Below are 21060 nucleotides of genomic sequence, written 5' to 3'. Positions count from 1 at the left end.
ATGCACCAGCCCCAAGCATGCTGTATCCTGCGTCAGACATAGACTGGCGATTCAATTCTTACATGATAGTATACATGATAGAATGCCATTCTCCCAAATCATCCTACCCTCTCCCTCTCCCTCTGAGTCCAAAAGTCCGTTATACACAGCTTAAGTCGCTTTTTAAAAACCAGGTCAGACTTGCATTTCATATACTTTTTGTTAACATTTGTTTTTTAAATTATTTGCTTGTCTGCATTGGATCTTAATTGTGGCACGTGGGATCTTCCTTGCATCATGCGGGATATTTCACTGTGGCGCTTGGACTCTGTATTTGTGGTGCTGGGGCTCCGTAGTCGCATCACTGGACTCTCTAGTTGTGACATGGGCTTAGTTACCCCACAGCATGTGGGATCTTGGTTCCTCAATGAGGGACTGAACCCGTGTTCCGTGCATTGCAGAGCAGACTCTTAACTACCGAACCACCAGGGAAGTCCCCTTAACATGTTTTTTGAATGTTTTCAAAAATATAGAACAGTTGGAAGAATGTAGTACAATGAATTAGTTAATTCATTGTTAGCTTATTAGTTAACTCATTAATTTTAAGTTGGCGAAGCAAAAGGGAAATTATTTGTTTGAAACTACTCTGGAAACTGGGTGTGAAGGGTTAACTTTTCCAAATTGATATATATGCTTTTCTTTTAAAAATATACATTACCTTAACCAGGATTGAACCTAAGGAGTAAATGAGCAGGAGTTAATGTTTCTAGATGGGTCATACAAGCATTTGTGTTCTCTTTTTTTGAAAGAGGTTCACACTGTTGGGACAGAGTTCCAGGATAGGAAATAATTCCACTTCATTGTTATTCAGGAGGAGTTGTTTACTTATTTTAAAATAGGAAAGCTACTAGAGTTTTAAAATTTTATTTAACAATTTTATTGAAATATAATTCACATACTGTACTGTCCAACTGACCTGTTTAAAGTATACAATTCAATGATTTTTAGTCTTTTCATGTAGTCATACAATCATTGCCATAATCAATTTTAGGACATTGTCATCATTTCCTCAGATTCCTCACCCAGTAACCATAGCTCTATCAACCTAGAGCTACCCAATTAAGTATTTTTAATTTCATTGGTTCTCAACAATGGCTATTCAAGAGAACCACCTTTGGCTGTTGCAGGTCAGTCACTAAGTCTGGGTATGCCTAAAAACAGATGAACATAGGAACAATGAAATACCCTAGACCAACTGAATCAGATTCAGAAAAGTCCCAGGTGATTCTGATCAACAGTGAGTATAAGATGGTGTGTTAGCAGCTCTCTACCATGCATTTTCATCACCTGAGACCTTGTTGAATGGCAGATTCTCTTTCCTTAGACCTAACATGGGCTCAGTATTCTAATCTAACAAGCTCCCAGGTGATGCTGATACTGCTGTTTCCCTACCATACTTTAAGTAGCAGAGCTTTGAGCAGCATTAGCAGTTCCTGGGAGCTTGTTAGGAATGTGGAATCTCAGACCCCATCTCAGACTACCTCAATCAGAGCTTGCATTCCGGTGAGATTTTCCAGGTGGATCATAGCCACCTTAGTTTTTTTGATGATGATTTAAGGACATTTTTAGTCATTCAGAATAATTAGATTTTCACACTGATTGTGCTCCCTGTGAGTGAGTGCTAAACTTTGTTACCTGTAATGTTTCACCTGCTTTCTATTTATAGTTTATTTTCTCCAGTAGTTGGCTCTTTTAGCCGTAGGCTTGTTCTTAGAAGACTGTAGATGCAAGGTGTGGATCAGGAGCCTCGTTTGAAGAACTGAAATCATACTGGATATATAAGGATTGTGTGTAGAGTGGTGGCACATTAAGAGGTTCAGAATCAATCACTTGAGTTGGCATAATCCAGTAATGTTTATGGAGGGCCCTCATGTGAATGGCTGTTTGGCACTATAAATCAGTAGAGTGTAATTGAGTGTGTAAGAGCCTGAGGTTCCTCCACGGGGGATTGTGGATGGCAGAAACACAGGAGAGGTGAGCCTGAAGAGCAGATTTCCCTCAGGAGAGCTATGATTACCTGAGTCAATCATAACATTGTCATGCTGTTTTAGAATCTTGTATGCCACATGTTGGTGAGCAATATCATCCAGCCTTAGAGAGGAAACTGATGAGCTGTGCGTGAAAACATAAAAAGGGTATGAGGAGCTTAGAACTCCACTGGAAGGTTTTCGTTGGTTATGTTGTAGGTTTGATCTAAAATGGAAGTAGTATGACAAGTAATTATAAGCTTTCTAGGCAGGAAACTCAACTATAATTTTATGGTATTAAGGACTTTGCTAGTGTACTGTTGGATTTTCTTTTTGTCCTAATAGCTGATTAACTTGCAGTATAGTAAAACAGAATATTGGTCATCTTATTTTTTATTAAAACTTAAAAAAAAATTGAGCAAATATTAGTTTGTATTACTGTTTCATGTGTACCACCTTATATTTTGACCTCCATATACGCTACAGCATGCTTACCACCAAATGTTTAGTTTCCATCTTGTTACCATAAAGTTGACCTCATTTACCCATATTGCCCTCCCCCAACTCCTCTTCCCCTCTGGTAATCACTTAACCTGTTCTCTGTATCTATGTGTTTGTTTTTGCTTGGTTTGTTTGTTTATTTTTAATATTCCAAATGTGAGTGAAATCATATGGTATTTGTTTTTCCCTGTCAGACTTACTTCACTTAGCATATTACCCTCAGTGTCCATCCATGTGTTGTAAGTGGCCGGATTTCATCTCTTTTATGGCTCAGTAGTATTCCATTACACATATATACCACATCTTCTTTGTCCATACATCCATCAGTGAGACTTAGGGTGTTCCCATATCTTGGATATTGTAAATAATGCTGTGATAAACATTTGGGTGCAGAAGTAATGAAGCACAAACCTTTGGGTGTTTGGTATTTCTCCTGGGCCAGTTCAGTTCAGTAACTCAGTCACGTCCAGCTCTTTGCGACCCCCTGGACTGCAGCACTCCAGGCTTCCCTGTCTTTCCCAACACCACAGTTCAAAAGCATCAATTCTTCAGCACTCAGCTTTCTTTATAGTCCAGCTGTCACATCCATACATAACTACTGTAAAAAACATAGCTTTGTTGGCAATGTCTCTGCTTTTTAATGCTGTCTAGGTTTGTCATAGCTTTTCTTCCAAGGAGTAAGCATCTTTTAATTTCATGGCTGAAGTGATTTTCAGTTCAGTTCAGTTGCTCAGTTGTGTCCGACTCTCTGTGACCCCATGAATCATAGCACGCCAGGCCTCCCTGTCCATCACCAACTCCCAGAGTTTACCCAAACTCATGTCCATCGAGTCGGTGATGCCATCCAGCCATCTCATCCTCTGTCATCCCCTTCTCCTGCCCCCAATCCCTCCCAGCATCAGGGTCTTTTCTAATGAGTCAACTCTTCGCATGAGGTGGCCAAAGTACTGGAGTTCCAGCTTCAGCATCGGTCCTTCCAATGAACACCCAGGACTGATCTCCTTTAGGATGGACTGGTTGGATCTCCTTGGGACTCTCCACGTCCAAGTCTCCAAGGGACTCTCAAGAGTCTTCTCCAACACCACAGTTCAAAAGCATCAATTCTTCAGTGCTCAACTTTCTTCACAGTCCAACTCTCCCATCCATACATGACCACTGGAAAAACTATAGCCTGATTTTAGAGCCCCCCAAAATAAAGTCTGTCACTGTTTCCATTGTTTCCCCAATCTATTTGCCATGGCTCTTTAGTTCTTCACTTTCTGCCATAAGGGTGGTGTCATCTGTGTATCTGAGGTTATTGATATTTTCCCCGGCAGTCTTGATTCCAGCTTGTGCTTTATCCATCATGCTATTTCACATGATATACTCTGCATATAAGTTAAATAAGCAGAGTGACAATATATAGCCTTAAAGATACTTTTTTCCCAGTTTGGAACTGGTCTGTTGTTCTATGTCCGGTTCTAACTATTGCTTCCTCACCTGCATACAGATTTCTCAAGAGGAAGGTGAGGTCTGGTAGTCCCATCTCTTGAAGAATTTTCCACAGTTTGTTGTGAAACACACAGTCAAAGGCTTTAGCGTAGTCAATGAAGCAGAAGTAGATATTTCTCTGGAACTCTCTTGCTTTTTCTATGATTCAACAGATGTTGTCAATTTGGTCTCTGGTTCCTCTGCCTTTTCTATATCCAGCTTGAACATCTGGAAGTTCTCTGTTCACGTACTGTTGAAGCCTCACTTGGAAACTTTTGAGCATTACCTTGCTAGCGTGTGAGATGAATGCAATTGTACAGTAATTTGAACATTCTTTGACATTGCCTTTCTTTGGGATTGGAATTAAAACTGACCTTTTCCAGTCCTGTGGCCACTGCCGAGTTTTCCAAATTTGCTGTTATATTGAGTGCCGCACGTTCACAGCATCATCTTTTAGGATTTGGAATAGCACAGCTGGAATTGCATCACCTCCATTAGCTTTTTTTGTAGTGGTGCTTCCTAAGGCCCACGTGACTTCACATTTCAGAATGTCTGGCTCTAGGTGAGTGATCACACCATTGTGGTTATCTGCATCATGAAGACCTTTTTTGTATAGTTCTGTGTATTCTTGCCCCCTCTTCTTAATATCTTCTGCTTCTGTTAGGGCCATACTGTTTCTGTTCTTTATTGAACCCATCTTTGCATGAAATGTTCCTTGGTGTCTCTAATTTTCTTGAAGAGATCGCTAGTCTTTCCCATTCTATTGTTTTCCTCTATTTCTTTGCACTGATCACTGAGGAAGGCTTTCTGATCTCTCCTTGCTATTCTTTGGAACTCTGCATTCAAATGAGTATATCTTTCCTTTTCTCCTTTGCCTTTTGCTTCTCCTCTTTTCTCAGCTATTTTTAAGGCCTCCTCAGACAGCCATTTTGCCTTTTTGTATTTCTTTTTCTTGGGGTTGGTTTTGATCACCACCTCCTATACAATGTATAGTTCTCCATCCATAGTTCTTCAGGCACTCTGTCTGTCAGCTCTAATCCCTTGAATCCTCAGCACCATTCTACAAACCGGCGATGGTTTTCAGTGTTTTAGTGTGGAAGGAGTTCATCGTTTTTCATGTATATGTCTGGAGCATACACTTTAAGAAGAAATTTGGCTACACAGATGATCTATTTACCCACCATGCTTTGAGATACATCAGATTAGAGTGTGTACAGCGAGTAAGGTTCATTTTGCTTAACTGAACCCTTCTATAGTTTTGTGACTTAAACAAGATTAAAGGAGGATATTTAAATGGAGTTTCGATTCCCAGGGCCTTTTAGAATGGGGATAAATTGGAAGAGCAATAGAGCACAATTGGCTACTGTGATTAAACAAAGAGAATATGCAAGTTTTACTCTAGGCCCAGGAGTATCAGTTCTAGTTGCACTGTTAGAGTTCTCTGAGGAACTTGTAACTGTAGTGCCTGGGCTCTCCCGAGAATGAGTAGGGGTCAGCCTCAAGCGCTGGTAATTTTCAAAGCTTCCTGGATTGTTACTAGTGTGGTAGTTGGATTGAGAACTGCTGGCCAGTTGTTGCAGTGAGGCACAGTGCTTTGTTGTCGCCAGACCTCCAGATCCTTCAATATTAATAACATTTTATATTAAATATTCTGACTAATGAATGTTGGAAAACAATTCCAATTTTTCAAAATACAGAGTTGGCAGACCGAACACATCTGCTCACAAGATGCAATCCAAGGGCAATCGTTTGTGACCTCTGCTTTAGACATTTAACTGTTTTCAAAAACTTTAACCACTCCCCCCACCTTTTTTTAATCCGTGAACAATTTTTAGTTTAATTACTTAAAAAACATAAAAGATGACCACTAAGATATCCTCTATTTCAGGCTTATTTTTCCCCGCCCATTTTTTGTTTGGGCTAAATTTTCTTCTTGTTAGCTTAAACTCCACTTTGTTATAAACACTTATCTTTAAGTTATTTCACTCCAGTACTCTTGCCTGGAAAATCCCATGGGCGGAGGAGCCTGGTGGGCTGCAGTCCATGGAGTTGCTAAGAGTCAGGCAGGACTGAGCGACTTCACTTTCACGTTTCACTTTCATGCTTTGGAGAAGGAAATGGCAACCCACTCCAGTGTTCTTGCCTGGAGAATCCCAGGGACGGGGGAGCCTGGTGGGCTGCTGTCTATGGGGTCACACAGAGTTGGACACGACTGAAGCAACTTAGCAGCAGCAGCAGCAGCAGTGCTCTATAACATTGACCATACAGGAAGTGCAGCAGAGAACCAGCGTTTGCCTGGTATTTTGATTATAAAAAAGAATGACTAAATTTTGTTGTTGTTATTGTTTAGTCACTAAGTTACATCTGATTCTTTTGTGAATCCATGTACTGTAGCTCACCAGGCTCCTCTGTCCATGAGATTTCCTAGGCAAGAACAGTGAAGTGGGTTGCAATTTCCTCCTCCAGGGGATCCTTCCACCTAGCGATTGAACCTGTGCATTGGCAGGTGAGTTTTTACCACTGAGCCACCAAGGAAGCCCAAACTACAATTTTAAGATTCATTAATTATGAGAGGCTCATTTTCTTTGTAATATGCCATTTTTTTCTCTTAAAATTTTATCATGTACTCTTGCTTTTAATTTTTCCTCTATGTATTCATATTATGGCAGTCTTTTTAAGATCTCTCTTCCCTCAGCTGAAGTGAGGAAATAGCTGTGAATTCATGAGCGGTAACTGCTTGTTCCAGAATTTGTACGTTATTCTGATGTGCCAGACAGTGGCTGACATGCACAAATATCACATGTTGAGAATCTTGTTTATGGGAAGAGTTGGTCTGATCAACATCAAGCTGTACTTTCTGAAATAAGGGAATATTAAATGTTTTGGGCATATGGTATGCTCTGAAATGGGTGATTAGGCCAATAGCAGTGGATGATTATACCCTGAGTAGATGAAACTTGTTTACTCTGTCAGTATTTGCATATCTGTTTGTGTGGTGTTATGAGTTTATTTAGATGTAGAGTTAATTTTAAGATCTTAGAGATGTGTGTCCTGAAGGTTGAAGTACTTTGTGGTTCATACCTTTTTTCCCCCTGAAAAGCGAAAGTCACTTCTTAGCATTAAACTCTTTTTGCATTGTCTCTTCTTTCCATTTTGGTGGGTGAGATGGAATTGGCTGTGCGAAGAGTGCAGAGCGTCTCAGATCTAGGGAAAAGCATGTGCTTAGCTGCTGCTTTGTGAGGGCCTGGTGCCCTTGAGGAACTAACAGGAGGCGGGGCGCCTGGAGCTTAGTGTTTAAGGGAGGAAGAGGCCAAGACAGAGGCTCAGAAGAGTTAGACATGGCCTAGAAGATGTGAGCCATGGTAGAGACTTTGGGTTTTCTTTAAAGAGTAGTGGGAAGTCATTGAAAGTTTTATTTTTTAAACTTATTTGGAAAGAATTTTAAAGTTCCAGAAAAGGTGCAAGAATAGTACAGAAAATTTCCATCTGGCATTTACCCTAATTCACTGATTTTCCACATTCTCATTATCCTTCTCTCTATAGAATTAAAAACTATTGGAGAGTAGATTGTACATATTCAGTAGGGTATGTTTTCTAAGAACAAGGATATTCTCTATATAACCAGAGTACAGTTATCAGATCACGAAAATTTAATGTTCATGTAACACTTTTACCTATAATCCATATCCTAGTTTTGCCATTTGGCTTAATAACGTCCTTTCATACCTCTTTCCTTTTTATTTTTAGTGTACGGGCTCCAGTTTAGGAGCAGATGTTGCCTTTAACTGTCATATCTTTTTAGTCTTTTAAAACTTGGAATTATCTCATCCTTTATCTTTTATGACATTGACATTTTCGAATACTGTGAAAGTGTTGCTGTGCCTTTCTCAGGACATCTCGTCTGGAGACACTGATGTCCATCTTGCCTTTCATTGGTGATTTTAATTTTCATTACCCTATCAAGGTAATATCTGGTTTCTCTACTGTGTAGTTACCATCTTCTTGTACCTAATAAGCAGTCTGTGGAAAAGATGCTATGAGACCAAAATATATCGTGTTCCTCATTAAACTCACAGCTCCCCCCTCCCTATTAATTTTCACTGAGATAATTTCAAAATGGTAATTTCCCAACTCTACCGCTCCTTTCAGATTTACTAATGGCAGTGGAGATACAGATAAGCTTTAGATGTGGACATCATATATGACTTGATTCTTAGTGTCAAATTGCATGTTTTGCTTCCGTTTTCACTTCTTTTCCCTCATCTTTCCCAGCCAGGGGAGTCTTTGTTCACAGTTCATGGTTCCAGTCACCTGGGGTTTACACTTGGTGTTTAAAAATCAGACCTAAAGAATAATTTGTACATACACTATCTTCCAGTTAGCGGTTGCCACCAGGAAATATTTTATAAATCCTGCTAAGTGCACATGCTTAGTTTAAAAATTGGTATGGTGACTTGCTGGTAAGTGTCTTTAAGAGCACAATATATCTTGATTTTTACCTTATTAGCCTATTTATCTTATCTCTAGTTTCTTTTCTTTCCCAATCAAGGATGTAACTTAATAATAGATGTTTTGAACCCCTGTGTGTCTGTATGTTTCCCCTAGCCACCAACTAGTACCTAAAATAGTTCTAGCCTTCTGACATTGGCAGACATCTTTGTGTTAAAACCCTGCCTCTCAAAATAGGAGTCGTGGGAAAGGTTCACTATGAGGGCAGAACCATTGTAATATGAAGTCTCTTTTCGAAGAAATCTTATCTTCTCCCTTTCTGCATTATAGACCCAAAGAAAAAAGGAAATTAATAAAAAATGTCAAAATTAAACTTTTTTTGTTCCAAGTCTTCTTTTTCTGGCATGGATGAAATGCATTTGTCTTAAGACTGCATAGGATAGATAAGGATTCACTGTTATCATTTAATTTTTCTTTTTTCATAGTAATATTTATTGTGGAATCAATTTTTATTCATTTTTATCTTAAAATCTGCAGAGCTTTATTTTTTTTTTCTCTTTTTTTAACCCTACTTTGGCTTCTAACCAACATTTTCAAATCAAAATTCAGAGCAGGTAGAGAAATGCTTTTAAAATGCATATTTGATGTAGTAAGTGCTATGCTATGCTTCTGAAAGCGCCGGGGTCACAGCTGCATACATGAAAATGCATGGTGACTGCAGGCATTGTTTCCTCACACAGAAAAGGCAATCTGTGTCTATCACTGACTTTGTGATATAAATCAAATCATAGCTTTCCTACACTTAGAGATGTAGCAGAAAGGTTGAGGTGACCTAAAGGTTACAAATAACTTTTGCTTTTTGATTTGCCTACTGCAAGACTACTCTTTTTTTAACTCCTTCTTTTCTATTAAGATTGATGCATTTGTACTTGGAAAGGTGAATCTAGTTACATACCTTATTTTATTGTTGTCTCTGTGCTAGTCTGGTGGAACCACGAATTTTTCATTTATTCCTTCCCGCACTCCAGTCTGTTAAGATGCATGCACTGCTCTGTGTTGTTGACAATGTTATTAAAGGGTAGGGAGTCCTGAAGTGTTAGGTAGGAACTCTGCCTGCTTCTTCTGTGCTTTGTTTTTCCTCTGAACGTTGTTAACTTTGAAACAGTGTACTTAGAGGGGTTGTGATATTGGTTTTTCATGATCCACTCAGAGAGTTTAAAAAGGTGCTTTGGGAAAAGTGTGTGTTTGTTACATTTATTTAAAATGTGCATTAGGCACTGAAAGGGAAGCATAAAAGTAAGAAGATAGAGACCCAGCTTTCAAGCTGCTTATGCTCTATTTAAGAATCAAATTTATCTGCATGATAATCATAATAGAACCACATTTACAAAGTATTCTTTGTGTTAGGTACTGTGTTAAATGCTTTACTTAAAATGACAATTAAAACATTTACAAATTATGAAATGGGCAAGTGCCAAAGAACATACAGCAAATTGGCTCATCTGTGGCAGGAAAACAACAAATGTTATAAACCACAGAATGAAGGAGAAATTAGAGGCACCAGAGGCCAATGAAGGGTGACCTGGTTGCCTGTTTTATATTGACTTCAGTCTTTACAAACAATGTTATTCTCTTTTAAGAAGAAAGCAGAACCTATTGGATGGATGTCTTAAGAGTTAGGAAATTCTGATTTGAAATTTTCTGTGGGCTTATTCTGGATACAGTACTGCATTTCTGAAATGAAAAATATAGGGTGATTTATTTATTTGAGATAAAAATAGGAGACCACTGTTTTGAGGCCTTAGGTTTTATTAGATGTTGGCCTTAGGGCTGTTTAAACTTGGCATAGAATTATTAATAGTTGAGAGTCATCTTTATTGCTTTCTGCCTTTACAGGCTTTGGTTCCACCTCTGATCTTGAGCAGTTCAAAGGTTAGGGCTTTAATGGGTGACTTGGGTTATAGAACTTTAGCCCTGGAAGGTACTTAGTCTGGTTTCCTCATTTTACAGCTGAAGAAACTCTTACCCAATCAAGAGAGGTTAATTCTCTTCCTTGAGATCACACAGTGTGTTTGCAGAGACAGAAGGTGAATTTGGAATGCTTGATTCTTTCCTTTAATTCAATGTTTTCCCTCCACTATTTCACATCACTTCTCCACTTCTAGTTTTTGTTTCTGAGACGTGGATGTGGCAGCATAACAGTAAATGATTCGGATGATGCTATGTAGGCACTGCTTATGTACATAATGACTTTGGTGCCCCACATTTGTGTTTGCTTTTCAAAATTGTATAGAGCTTATTGTCTGCCAGTGTTAGCTTTACAAGTGATCAGGTTGATTGTATGTTCAACCTATCTATCATTTTGAATAAAGTGTTGTAGCCAACTTACTCTTTATGACTTGACTACTAGCTTAGGGGATAATTGACATTTTAAGGCATAACCCAGGTTTTGTTTTGATGTTCTTTTGTATCACATTTTTTTATTCCTCAACAGTGCTTCTAATGACGAGTAAAATTTGATTTGTAGATTTACCTTGGCCTTTCTCAGAGGTACTTGGAAGAAATGGAATGGCTAATAAGCAGTGAGAGGAAAGGAAAGAAAAATCTTGAATAATCTATAAATTTAAGAATCATTCCTTGACTATATGAAGAGTGAACTATACTTAGCCTTTGGATATTTTAAATGTGCTAATTATAGTATTTTAAATAGGAAATTAACACTATTTTCTATCATACCCAGATTATCATGCATAATATTTAATTCTGTTTGTTTATTTTGGAACATGCTTCTGTTTTTTGCAAGGAATAATGGTACATTTGCTTTCCATTTTAAGTCTTCTATTTTCTACTGTACTGTTACCTTTGTGCACCTAATGTTATTATTGGATGACTATATTTCCATAAGAAACTTCAAATTTTGGACATGATTGATTGATTGCTTTTGGCTTAGTAAAGAAGGATAATGGTGGAATCACTGTCTTTTTGAATAGCTCAGGGCTAGTACCATGTTTTGGAAAAGGCAGTGGCACCCCACTCCAGTACTCTTGCCTGGAAAATCCCATGGACGGAGGAGCCTGGTGGGCTGCAGTCCATGAGGTCACCTAAGAGTCGGACACGACTGAGCAACTTCACTTTTCACTTTCATGCATTGGAGAAGGAAATGGCAACCCACTCCAGTGTTCTTGCCTGGAGAATCCCAGGGATGGGGGAGCCTGGTGGGCTGCCGTTTCTGGGGTCGCACAGAGTCGGACATGACTGAAGCGACTTAGCAGCGGCAGCAGCAGCAGTACCATGTTTGAGTTAGTTTTGTACTTTGCACAGTGCTTGCCATTTTACCTAGTTCAGTGGTTCTTAACCAGGGGCAATTGTGGCCCCAGGGGAAAACTGGTAATGTCTAGAGACATTTTTGATCGTCCTGTAACTAGACTGAATGCTATTAGCATCTAGTGGGTAGAAGCCAAAAATGCCACTGAATATCCCGTGGTGTATTGAACAACCCCTATGCCAAAGAGTAATCTGACCCCAAATGTCAGTAGAGCCAGACTGAGAAAACTTTATGTATGGCAACTGCACAATAAAGTAGATAGAATTAAAAACTACGTCCATTCTATAAACCATAAAGCTTTATGTATTATTTTATAGGTGCATTCACGTGCCATTGTAGTGATTCACAAGGGAAAACTAAGCTGTTTTCTTCATTATATTCAAAGTATTAAAACAGAATTTTGGCAATTATAATTGATTTTAGCTTAGTTATACCAAGTTGAAATAGTATAATGGTAATCAATGTTAATCAGCAGTAATATTCAGTGTTCTTAATTTGGACTTCCTTTTGTCTGTCAAGGTTTTTAATTTCTTGGAATCAATATTGTATATTATTCCTACAGATTTTCATTTGGATCTGACATAATTAATTATCTGGAAAAATTAATTTTCCAGATGTCTAAGTCAGTAATTCGGCTTCCCTGGTGGCTCAGTGGTACAGAATCTGCCTGCCAATGCACAAGATGGGGGTTTGATCCCTGAGCTGGGAAGATCCCCTGAAGGAGGAAATGTCAACTCACTCCAGTATTCTTGTCTGGGAAATCTCGTGGACTGAGGAGCCTGGCAAACTACAGTCCATGGGGTTGCAAAAGAGTTAGACACGACTTAGTGACTAAACAGCAACACAGTCAGTAATTAATTTGGATAATCCCTATTCTATATTCTACATAATCTCGTCTTTAGAGTTTAAGCCTGAGATATTGAATAGAATTTGCTGAACCCAAAAGCTAGCAGAATGAGCCTCCAACAAAGTTAGTCATACAATAAAGTTACAATGGGTCCCACAATTCCAATAAAGTAGAAGCTATTAATAAAGTATGATAGAGTTGTTTGCTGATATATGCATCATTTCTAATCTAAATTACTGATTTTTACTTCTGTTGATATGATTTAATTTGGACAAAACTGTTTTTAAAAGGAGACACATTCTTTATAGTTTTTAAAAGAGATAGATTAAAAAAAAATTTTTTTAAATCTTTTTATTTTGTTGGGGTATAGTCAGGTAACAAACAATGTTGTGATAATTTCAGGTGAACATCAAAGGGACTCAGCCATGCCTACGTATCCATTTTACTCCTAACTCCCCTCCCATCCAGGTTGCCACATAACATTGAGCAGAGTTCCGTGTGCTGTACCCACATGTTGATTATGCATTTTCAATGCAGGAGTGTGTACATGTCCATCCCAAACTCCCTGACTGTCCCTTCCCCACTTCCTTCCACCCAGCAACCGTAAGTTTTTGTCTAAGTCTGTGAGTCTCTGAAAAGGAGGTAGATTCTTAACAGTTCTTTGGAGGAGGAAACGTGAGGAGTGGGAAGAGGTAGGAGGTGACATAAGGGAACAGTACTGAAAAGCACTTAAGTGTTTCATGATCACACAGAAACTATAGTATCTTGTTGGATTTTCTTCTTAAATAGTCATAAATGCCACCATTAGCTGGAGGACTAGTGGGTGGTCATATCTGGTGCTCTTCATTTCAGTATGGTGCTTGTCAGAAGGAAAACCCGTAGCTAAAATTAATGACAGTCGCTGTTCTTTCCTTTTTATTCATGTTTGCTTGACCATGACCTGCTGAATTCGTAATCTAAGAAGTTCAGATGATGTGACATACCTGAGAGGCTTTTAGGATTTGTAGTTTTTATTTTCTTAATATCTGTAACAACTAGGGTAGAAGGAGATTCTAGATAGGATTAACTGCCAAGGAGTTTGGAATTTGGAAATGGGATTTTGATAGGATTTTTAAGTTTTGGCATAAAGAATTGCTTGGAGCAGTCCTTTAGCAATGGCAGTAATCTGTTCACTCAGAAAGAGCCTGTGCTTTAACAAACAGGAGCTTGCCAGCATTTGAAGTTAGTGGCTGATAGATTAGGTGAGGTTGACGAGAGAATAGAGAGATGGTGTTATAATACCCAGAAACTGTGTAGTAGTGTCAGAGAAGTGTTTCACATGAGTGTTTCAGTGTGGCATATCTGCCATAATTTTCTGTTTAAGAGAGAGAAAAAAGAAATCAGAAAAACTTCCCAACTACAAACCTCCCTCTTATGTGGTTTTTAACTTGTACCAATTTTCAACTCTGGCAACACATCAAAATTGCTAGAAGAATTTTAAAAAATTACTAATGCATGGGCTCCACTCCTAGCAACCCCAGTATAATTGAAGCCTGGGCACTCATATTTTAAAAAGAGCTCCACAGATTAATCTAACTCACAACCGGGCTGAGTACCACTGCTTTATAGCAGTGCATCAGAATTGTCTGGAGAGCTATTTATTAGGTCTGGCTGAGGCCTGAGAATTTATTTTCATTTCTAACAAGTTCCCAGGTGATGCTGATATTGCTGGGAAGGCGATCACGTTTTGAGAACCACCAAGAAGGCAGTTTTAAAAAATCATTTGAGTGTGACTGATAGTCTGATCTTTTTCTTTCTTTTTTTTATAAACATTGCTAGTGCTGTATTACTGAGTTAAAATTATGTATATAATTCTTTTTATGTAAAAAAGATAGATGCATCTATATAGTGTGAATTTTTTTCAAATAGCATTTTAAATTTTTTTAAAAAATTTGAGAAAATAGACACATGTATATATATAACTGAATCACTTTGCTGTATACCTGAAACTACCAAAATATTCTTAATAAACTATTCTGCAATGTAAGATAAAAAGTTAAAAACAGAATAAAAAAATAATGAAATAATACCATTTGCAGCAACATTGATCAACCTAGAGATTATTGTATAAATGAAGTCAGAAAGACACATATTATATGATATCACTTATATGTGAAATCTAAAAAATAGTACAAATGAACTTATTTACAAAACAAAAATATTCTCACAGACATAGAAAACAAACTGTGGTTGACAAATAAAGGATAAGGGAGGGATAAATTGGGAGTATGGGATCAATAGATGCATATTACTGTATATAAAATAGATAAACAATAGGATTTACTGAATAGCACAGGGAACTATGTTCAATATCTTATAATAACCTATAATAGAAAAGAATAAAAAAAGAATTTGTATGTATGTATCTAGGTATAACTGAATCATTTTTTGTATACCTGAAACTAACACAATATTGTAAGTCAGCTATACTTCATTAAAAAAATAAGTAGCATTTTTAATTAAAAATGTTTTTCTTGGAGGAAAAGCCACATCACTAATAACTGAAAATTCTTTGTGTAGTACTTCATAGTTTAAAGAGCTAATGAATTTACAATTTCCAGTAGACTTTTTTGTACTACTTAGAATAATTTGTTTGTCTTTTTCCCTTTTCTTTTTTTAACCCCATTATTTGAGAATCCTTCACATTTCAGATCTTTTATATAGTCTTTTTGGTATCTTGATTGATGGAGCCCAGATAAAAAGATTTGTCCTTGTTCAACAGAAATTTTCAGAATTTATAATTTGCAGAGTTTGTTATTTGAGATGGGAGAAATATTTTCTTTTTCCTTACCTAAAGTATATTAGGGGAACACAGAGCTATATATTGAGAAGAAAGGGGGTAAATGGAAACAGAGACAGAGTTGTCCTTTAATTGCTCATTTGTGTCGGACTCTTTGCGACCGCATGGGCTGTAGCCTGCCAGGCTTCTCTGTCCATGGAATTTCCCAGGCAAGAATACTGGAGTGGGTTGCCATCCCCTTTACCAGGGGATCTTTCTGACCAGGGATCAAGCCCACGTTTACTGCTGAGCCACCAGTGAAGGTCCATAGAGACAGAGAGATGGTGCTTATAGGCTGGGACAGTGTTAGAGGAGATGAAATCTTTCAGGTCTGGAAAGAGATTCATCAGCAGGAAGAGATTTCCAAGAATGAGGGAATCAAGAGAGTGGATAATGAGAGAGCTACTGGATTGAGGAGCTTGGCCAAAGTCATAGAGCTATTAGACAACAGAGACTGCTGTCAAATTTGGGTTTCTAAGACTCAGGTTCTTGTTTCTGGAAAACAGATTAAAAAAAAATAGTCCTAATGAGCCAACTCTGCAACAAATGGCAGCAAATGAGGATTCTGTGACAATTATGAATCCTGGAAAAAAAGTTTCTAGATGGCAGTGGCTTTTTCTCATGTTATATTTGGATATTAAAAATGTGTATCCTGAAATGACAGCTTCCAGTGTGACTTTGTGTGTTTTTCAGAAACCATCCTCAGCCTTTGATCACTGTTCTTGAGCACAGACCTGATTGCTGGCCAGTCATTTTGCAGCAGCTGACAGCTTTTTTCCAGCAATGCCTTGAAAGGTAATATAAAAAAAATAACTTAGGGAGATGGAATAGTATATGCTAATTTTAGAGTTTTTCTTTTAAGCTGCTTTGATTGTAATGTTTTCTCCTGCAGAAATGTCTTAGAGCAGGATATAGTTTTCTGTTTTCTTTTTAAGAGAAAAAAAATCCTACCAGTTTTATTCATTGTTGAAATATTGACCATGAGAATAGCTGCTGTTGAAGAAGCTAAGCATTGGATAGTTGGGAAGGTTGATTGGAAATATTCAGTAGGCTACTACATAGTACATATGGATGACAGGTCTTCCTGCTGGAAATTGATTAGTGAGTTAATCTCTCTATTAGAAACCAGTGCCAGTTGGTATTAAGCAGTATTGCCAGCTGGGACCAGATGACCACCATATGTGCAGCTAGTTTAGCTTCACCAAGGCCTTCTGCCTTCTGGTGGTCCTCAAAGCTTTCTCCCATTCTGTTGCCATGGCATTAGCTCAGGTGGACATCTCTTGCTGTGACTCTTGCCACCTGTTCTTAACTGGCATCTCTGCCTTCCGTCTCATCCTGCTCAAGGCCATTCTCTAAGCCATCCATCAGGGTGACATATCGGGAGAGCAGATCTTTGTATCACTCCCTAGCTTAGGTCACCATCACTGTGATTTTCAAACTGGACTTGCAATGTAGAGGCTAAACAGAAACACCCTCACACTGCTTCAGCTTTTTTTTTTTTAAGTTTTGTTTTTTAATTTGATGTGGACTGTTTTTAAAGTCTTTATTGAATTTGTAACAAACAATACTGCTTCTGTTTTATGTTTTGGCTTTTTGGCCATAAGGCATGTGGGATCTTAGCACTCTGACCAGGATTGAACACATATCTCCTGCATTGGAAAGTGAGGTCTTAACCACTGGACAGCCAGGGAAATCCCAGCTCTGTTTTTACACACTGTTTTCTTTTCTTTCTTTTTTTTTTAAATAATGTATTGATATCTCACAGCAGCTTTCTAATGGAAAACAATAGTTTGGTCTCTGGACTAGTTGGAAAATCCCTGGGCTACAGGATGAGATCTGTTATGTCATATACTAGGCTCTGTGTATGATCTGTTTCACCAGTTTTATTTTCTCCTTCCTTTATCTCATAATTTATGAATTACTTATCCAGCGATACACTGACTTGCTTTGGTTCCACACAGCAAGAAGTGCTGTTCCCTTGCCTCTTCTTTTGCTTATTAATTTCTACTTTACTGTCTTGAATCTCATCACATCCTTTGTCTAACTAGCCCTTTCTTGATTACTTTCTCTATTTTAAATCTCTTTTTAGGAATTGTCTCTCTCAGGAAGTGTTTACTTACCACAAGCTAAATTAATAACTTTAGTTGTGATTTCTGACATCATTATATTTATTACCTTGTCTTATAATTAGTATCCTCCATTAACCGAGACTTTCTTGAGGGCAGGAACTGTGTCTTAGTATTCTTTATGTTAACAATGCCTGGCACAGTTTAGGTGCTTACAAATGTTCAAAGTATATATGTATACACAGGAGGCTCACAGATTGGTGGGGCCCAGGCAGTGGGTTATACAGTGGCTCCTAAAATATAATATCTAACAGCTTGCTTAGTACTCCCGTACAAGGTCATGATAGGATAGGACCATTGACCATGTAGTCCAATGGCTGAGCTACATTTCCCACACTAGCTATATTCAAATGTTCTTGTTCTTGAAGGTCTTCGAATGTCCTATAGATACAATTTATTAGAATTCCATTTTGGAGTCTTTAACTTCAATTTTAGATAGAATTTCCAGGCAGGATATACTGTCAGAAGAAGCTTGAAAGAGATGTAGAGAACCTTGGAATCTGCCAGTGAGAAAAATCTCTGTAACAATTGAATAAATATCTTAAAATAAACATTATCATCTTCTCTTCCCTCACCCATGACTGCATTTTCAAAGATAAGATATTAATATGTACTAAAAACGTCTTTGTTCATCCATATCAGAAAGCAAAATTAACAAATCTCTAAACATTTGTTTAATGAAATTTCTCTTGTTAAATAGATTGGGATATTTTATAAAAGATGTGCTGCTTACGTGCCAAATCTGTTATTAAGCTTCTTTTTAGGGTAATCCTTACAAATATCTCACTTGTCTCATGCTTCAGTTAGCAAATTATTAAATTACATTTTAGTTGTTTTCATTTCAAAGGAGTATTATTTTGGAATTTGGAAGTAGTTCTTCTAATGATAATGTCCAGATGTTCATAAGGAGAAAAGATTATTTATTGATTTTGATTTATTTACTGATAAGCTTTTATTGACTTAATCCTTTCATTTGAATTCTGAGGTGTTAGAGTATGCTATCTAGAGCTTTTTAGAAGTTCTAAATAATTTTATATTTCTTTGCAAAGAATTTCATTGTCTCATTTCTACTTTTGCACCATGAGACTATTTTTTGCAAGATGAAATTGATAATTCTGGTTGCATTTTCAGCAGACAGTTAGTTTCCTGAGACTTAATTTTAGAGTGAGTTAGATTAGTAGCTTTTACATTTAGAAGATAAGGAAATTTGGTAATTTAGTAAGAATATAAATGGTGATTCACAACTACAGGAGGGAGGCAAAATATTGTGATGATAGCTAGTATCCTAGACCTTTCTGTCTTAGGAATTGTTGGTTAGAATAGCTTTTGGTTTCATTTTTAATAGAATGTAGATGTCCTGAAATAGCAGTATATCTTCATGCTAGATTTTTGGGGATGTGATTCTCTAGTTAAATTCTGTACTCATTTGTAGAAGGCCTCTGATGTCAAGACTTCATCTCTATAGAACTCAGAATTGGGTAAATTGACAATGATGTCATGGTGTTTTGGAGAAGGAAATGGCAACCCACTCCAGGATTCTTGCCTGGAGAATCCCATGGACAGAGGAATCTAGCGAGCTATAGTCCATGGGGTTGCAAAGAGTCGGACATGACTGAGCAACTAACACACATGGAGTTTAAGTGTGGCTTTTTCAAGATTAACTAGGCTAACACATAGTTTTTCAGAGAGGGAACTAAGGAGAGCAACACTAAATGATTTGCTCAAGGTCACGTGGCTAGTCAGTTGGCAGAGTTGGGCCCTAAGCCTCAGTCTTTTGACTCTTATTCCAAGTCTTTCCCCACTATTTCTCCCTCCTTGTTGAACATACATGTGAAAGCCTTGTTTGTAAACATGCACAATAGGTTACATTTTTAAACACACTTAGTCACTTTGGGATTTCAGGTTATCTGTTTTATTTTCCTTTTCTCCTTAAGACCAGTTGATTTCATACTCTACAGCATTGATAGTAAATCATCAGATAGCACATCAGTTCAGTTCAGTTCAGTTCAGTCGCTCAGTCGTGCCCGACTCTTTGCGACCCCATGAATCACAGCACGGCAGGCCTCCCTGACCATCACCAACTCCCGGAGTTCACTCAAATTCATGACCATAGAGTCGGTGATGCCTTCCAGCCGTCTCACCCTCTGTTGTCCCCTTCTCCTCCTGCCCCCAATCCCTCCCAGCATTAGAATCTTTTCCAATGAGTCAGTTCTTCGCATGAGGTGGCCAAAGTACTGGAGTTTCAGCTTTAGCATCAGTCCTTCCAAAAGAACACCCAGGACTGATCTCCTTCAGAATGGATTGGTTGGATCTCCTTGCTGTCCAAGGGACTCTCAAGAGTCTTCTCCAACACCACAGTTCAAAAGCATCAATTCTTCGGCACTCAGCTTTCTTCACAGTCCAACTCTCACATCCATGCATGACCACTGGAAAAACCATAGCCTTGACTAGACGGACCTTAGTCGGCAAAGTAATGTCTCTGCTTTTTAATATGCTGTCTAGGTTGGTCACATAGGAAATGCAATATCTAGATCAGAACAGATTAAGCATAGAGATTTTAGATAGTATATTTCCTAGGAAAGCTCAACATTATGCTTTTAGTGTCAAATAATAACACCTTGGAAATACTTTTCTTTGCACGAACCTTCCATTTCACCTTTAGCACCTCAAAGCAGGAGAAAACTAATAAGCTCTTTATGGATGTTCTTAACACCTCAGTTCAATCCAGTTCAGTCGTGTGCAACTCTTTGTGACCCCATGGACTATAGCACGCCAGGCCTCCCTGTCCATCACCAACTCCCGGAGTTTACTCAAACTCATGACCATTGAGTCAGTGATGCCATCCAACCGTCTCATCCTCTTTTATGCCCTTCTCCTCACGCCTTCAATCTTTCTCTGCATCAGGGTCTTTTCCAATGAGATAGCTCTTCTCATCAGGTGGCCAAAGTACTGGAGTTTCAGTTTCAACATCACTCCTTCCAATGAACACCCAGGACTGATCTCCTTTAGGATGGACTGGTTGGATCTCCTTGTAGTGCAAGGGACTCTCAAGAGTCTTCTCCAACACCACAGTTCAAAAGCATCAATTCTTCGGTGCTCAGCTTTCTTTATAGTCCAACTCTCACATCCATACATGACCACTGGAAAAACCATAGCCTTAAAGATGGACCTTTGTTGGCAAAGTAATGTCTCTGCTTTTTAATACGCTGTCTAGGTTGGTCATAACTTTTCTTCCAAGGAGTAAGTGTCTTTTAATTTCATGGCTGCAATCACCATCTGCAGTGATTTTGGAGCTCCAAAAATTAAAGTCAGCCACTGTTTCCACTGTTTCCCCATCTATTTCCCATGAAATGATGGGGCTGTATGCCATGATCTTAGTTTTCTGAATGTTGAGCTTTAAGCCAACTTTTTCACTCTCCACTTTCACTTTCATCAAGAGGCTCTTTAGTTTTTCTTCACTTTCTTCCAAAAGGGTGGTAACATCTGCATATCTGAGGTTATTGATATTTCTCCTGGCA

At 38.2% G+C, this 21060-nt stretch overlaps 1 protein-coding gene across 3 annotated transcripts in view; it reads left to right on the top strand.

The window, feature by feature from the left end:
* The window catches only part of FOCAD (focadhesin), a 273360-nt gene that overhangs the window by 32089 nt on the left and 220211 nt on the right, over positions 1–21060 (top strand). For all 3 annotated transcript variants that reach the window (XM_068973925.1, XM_068973926.1, XM_068973924.1), the window contains one exon: positions 16110–16211. In XM_068973925.1, coding sequence (XP_068830026.1) covers positions 16110–16211 — 102 coding nt within the window. The remainder of the gene's footprint in view (positions 1–16109; positions 16212–21060) is intronic.

The sequence above is a fragment of the Capricornis sumatraensis genome, chromosome 6, assembly GCF_032405125.1.
Source record: "Capricornis sumatraensis isolate serow.1 chromosome 6, serow.2, whole genome shotgun sequence".
Classification (NCBI taxonomy): Eukaryota; Metazoa; Chordata; class Mammalia; order Artiodactyla; family Bovidae; genus Capricornis; species Capricornis sumatraensis.
Note: the sequence above shows the minus strand (reverse complement) of the source record. Positions and strands in the feature narration are given on the sequence as shown.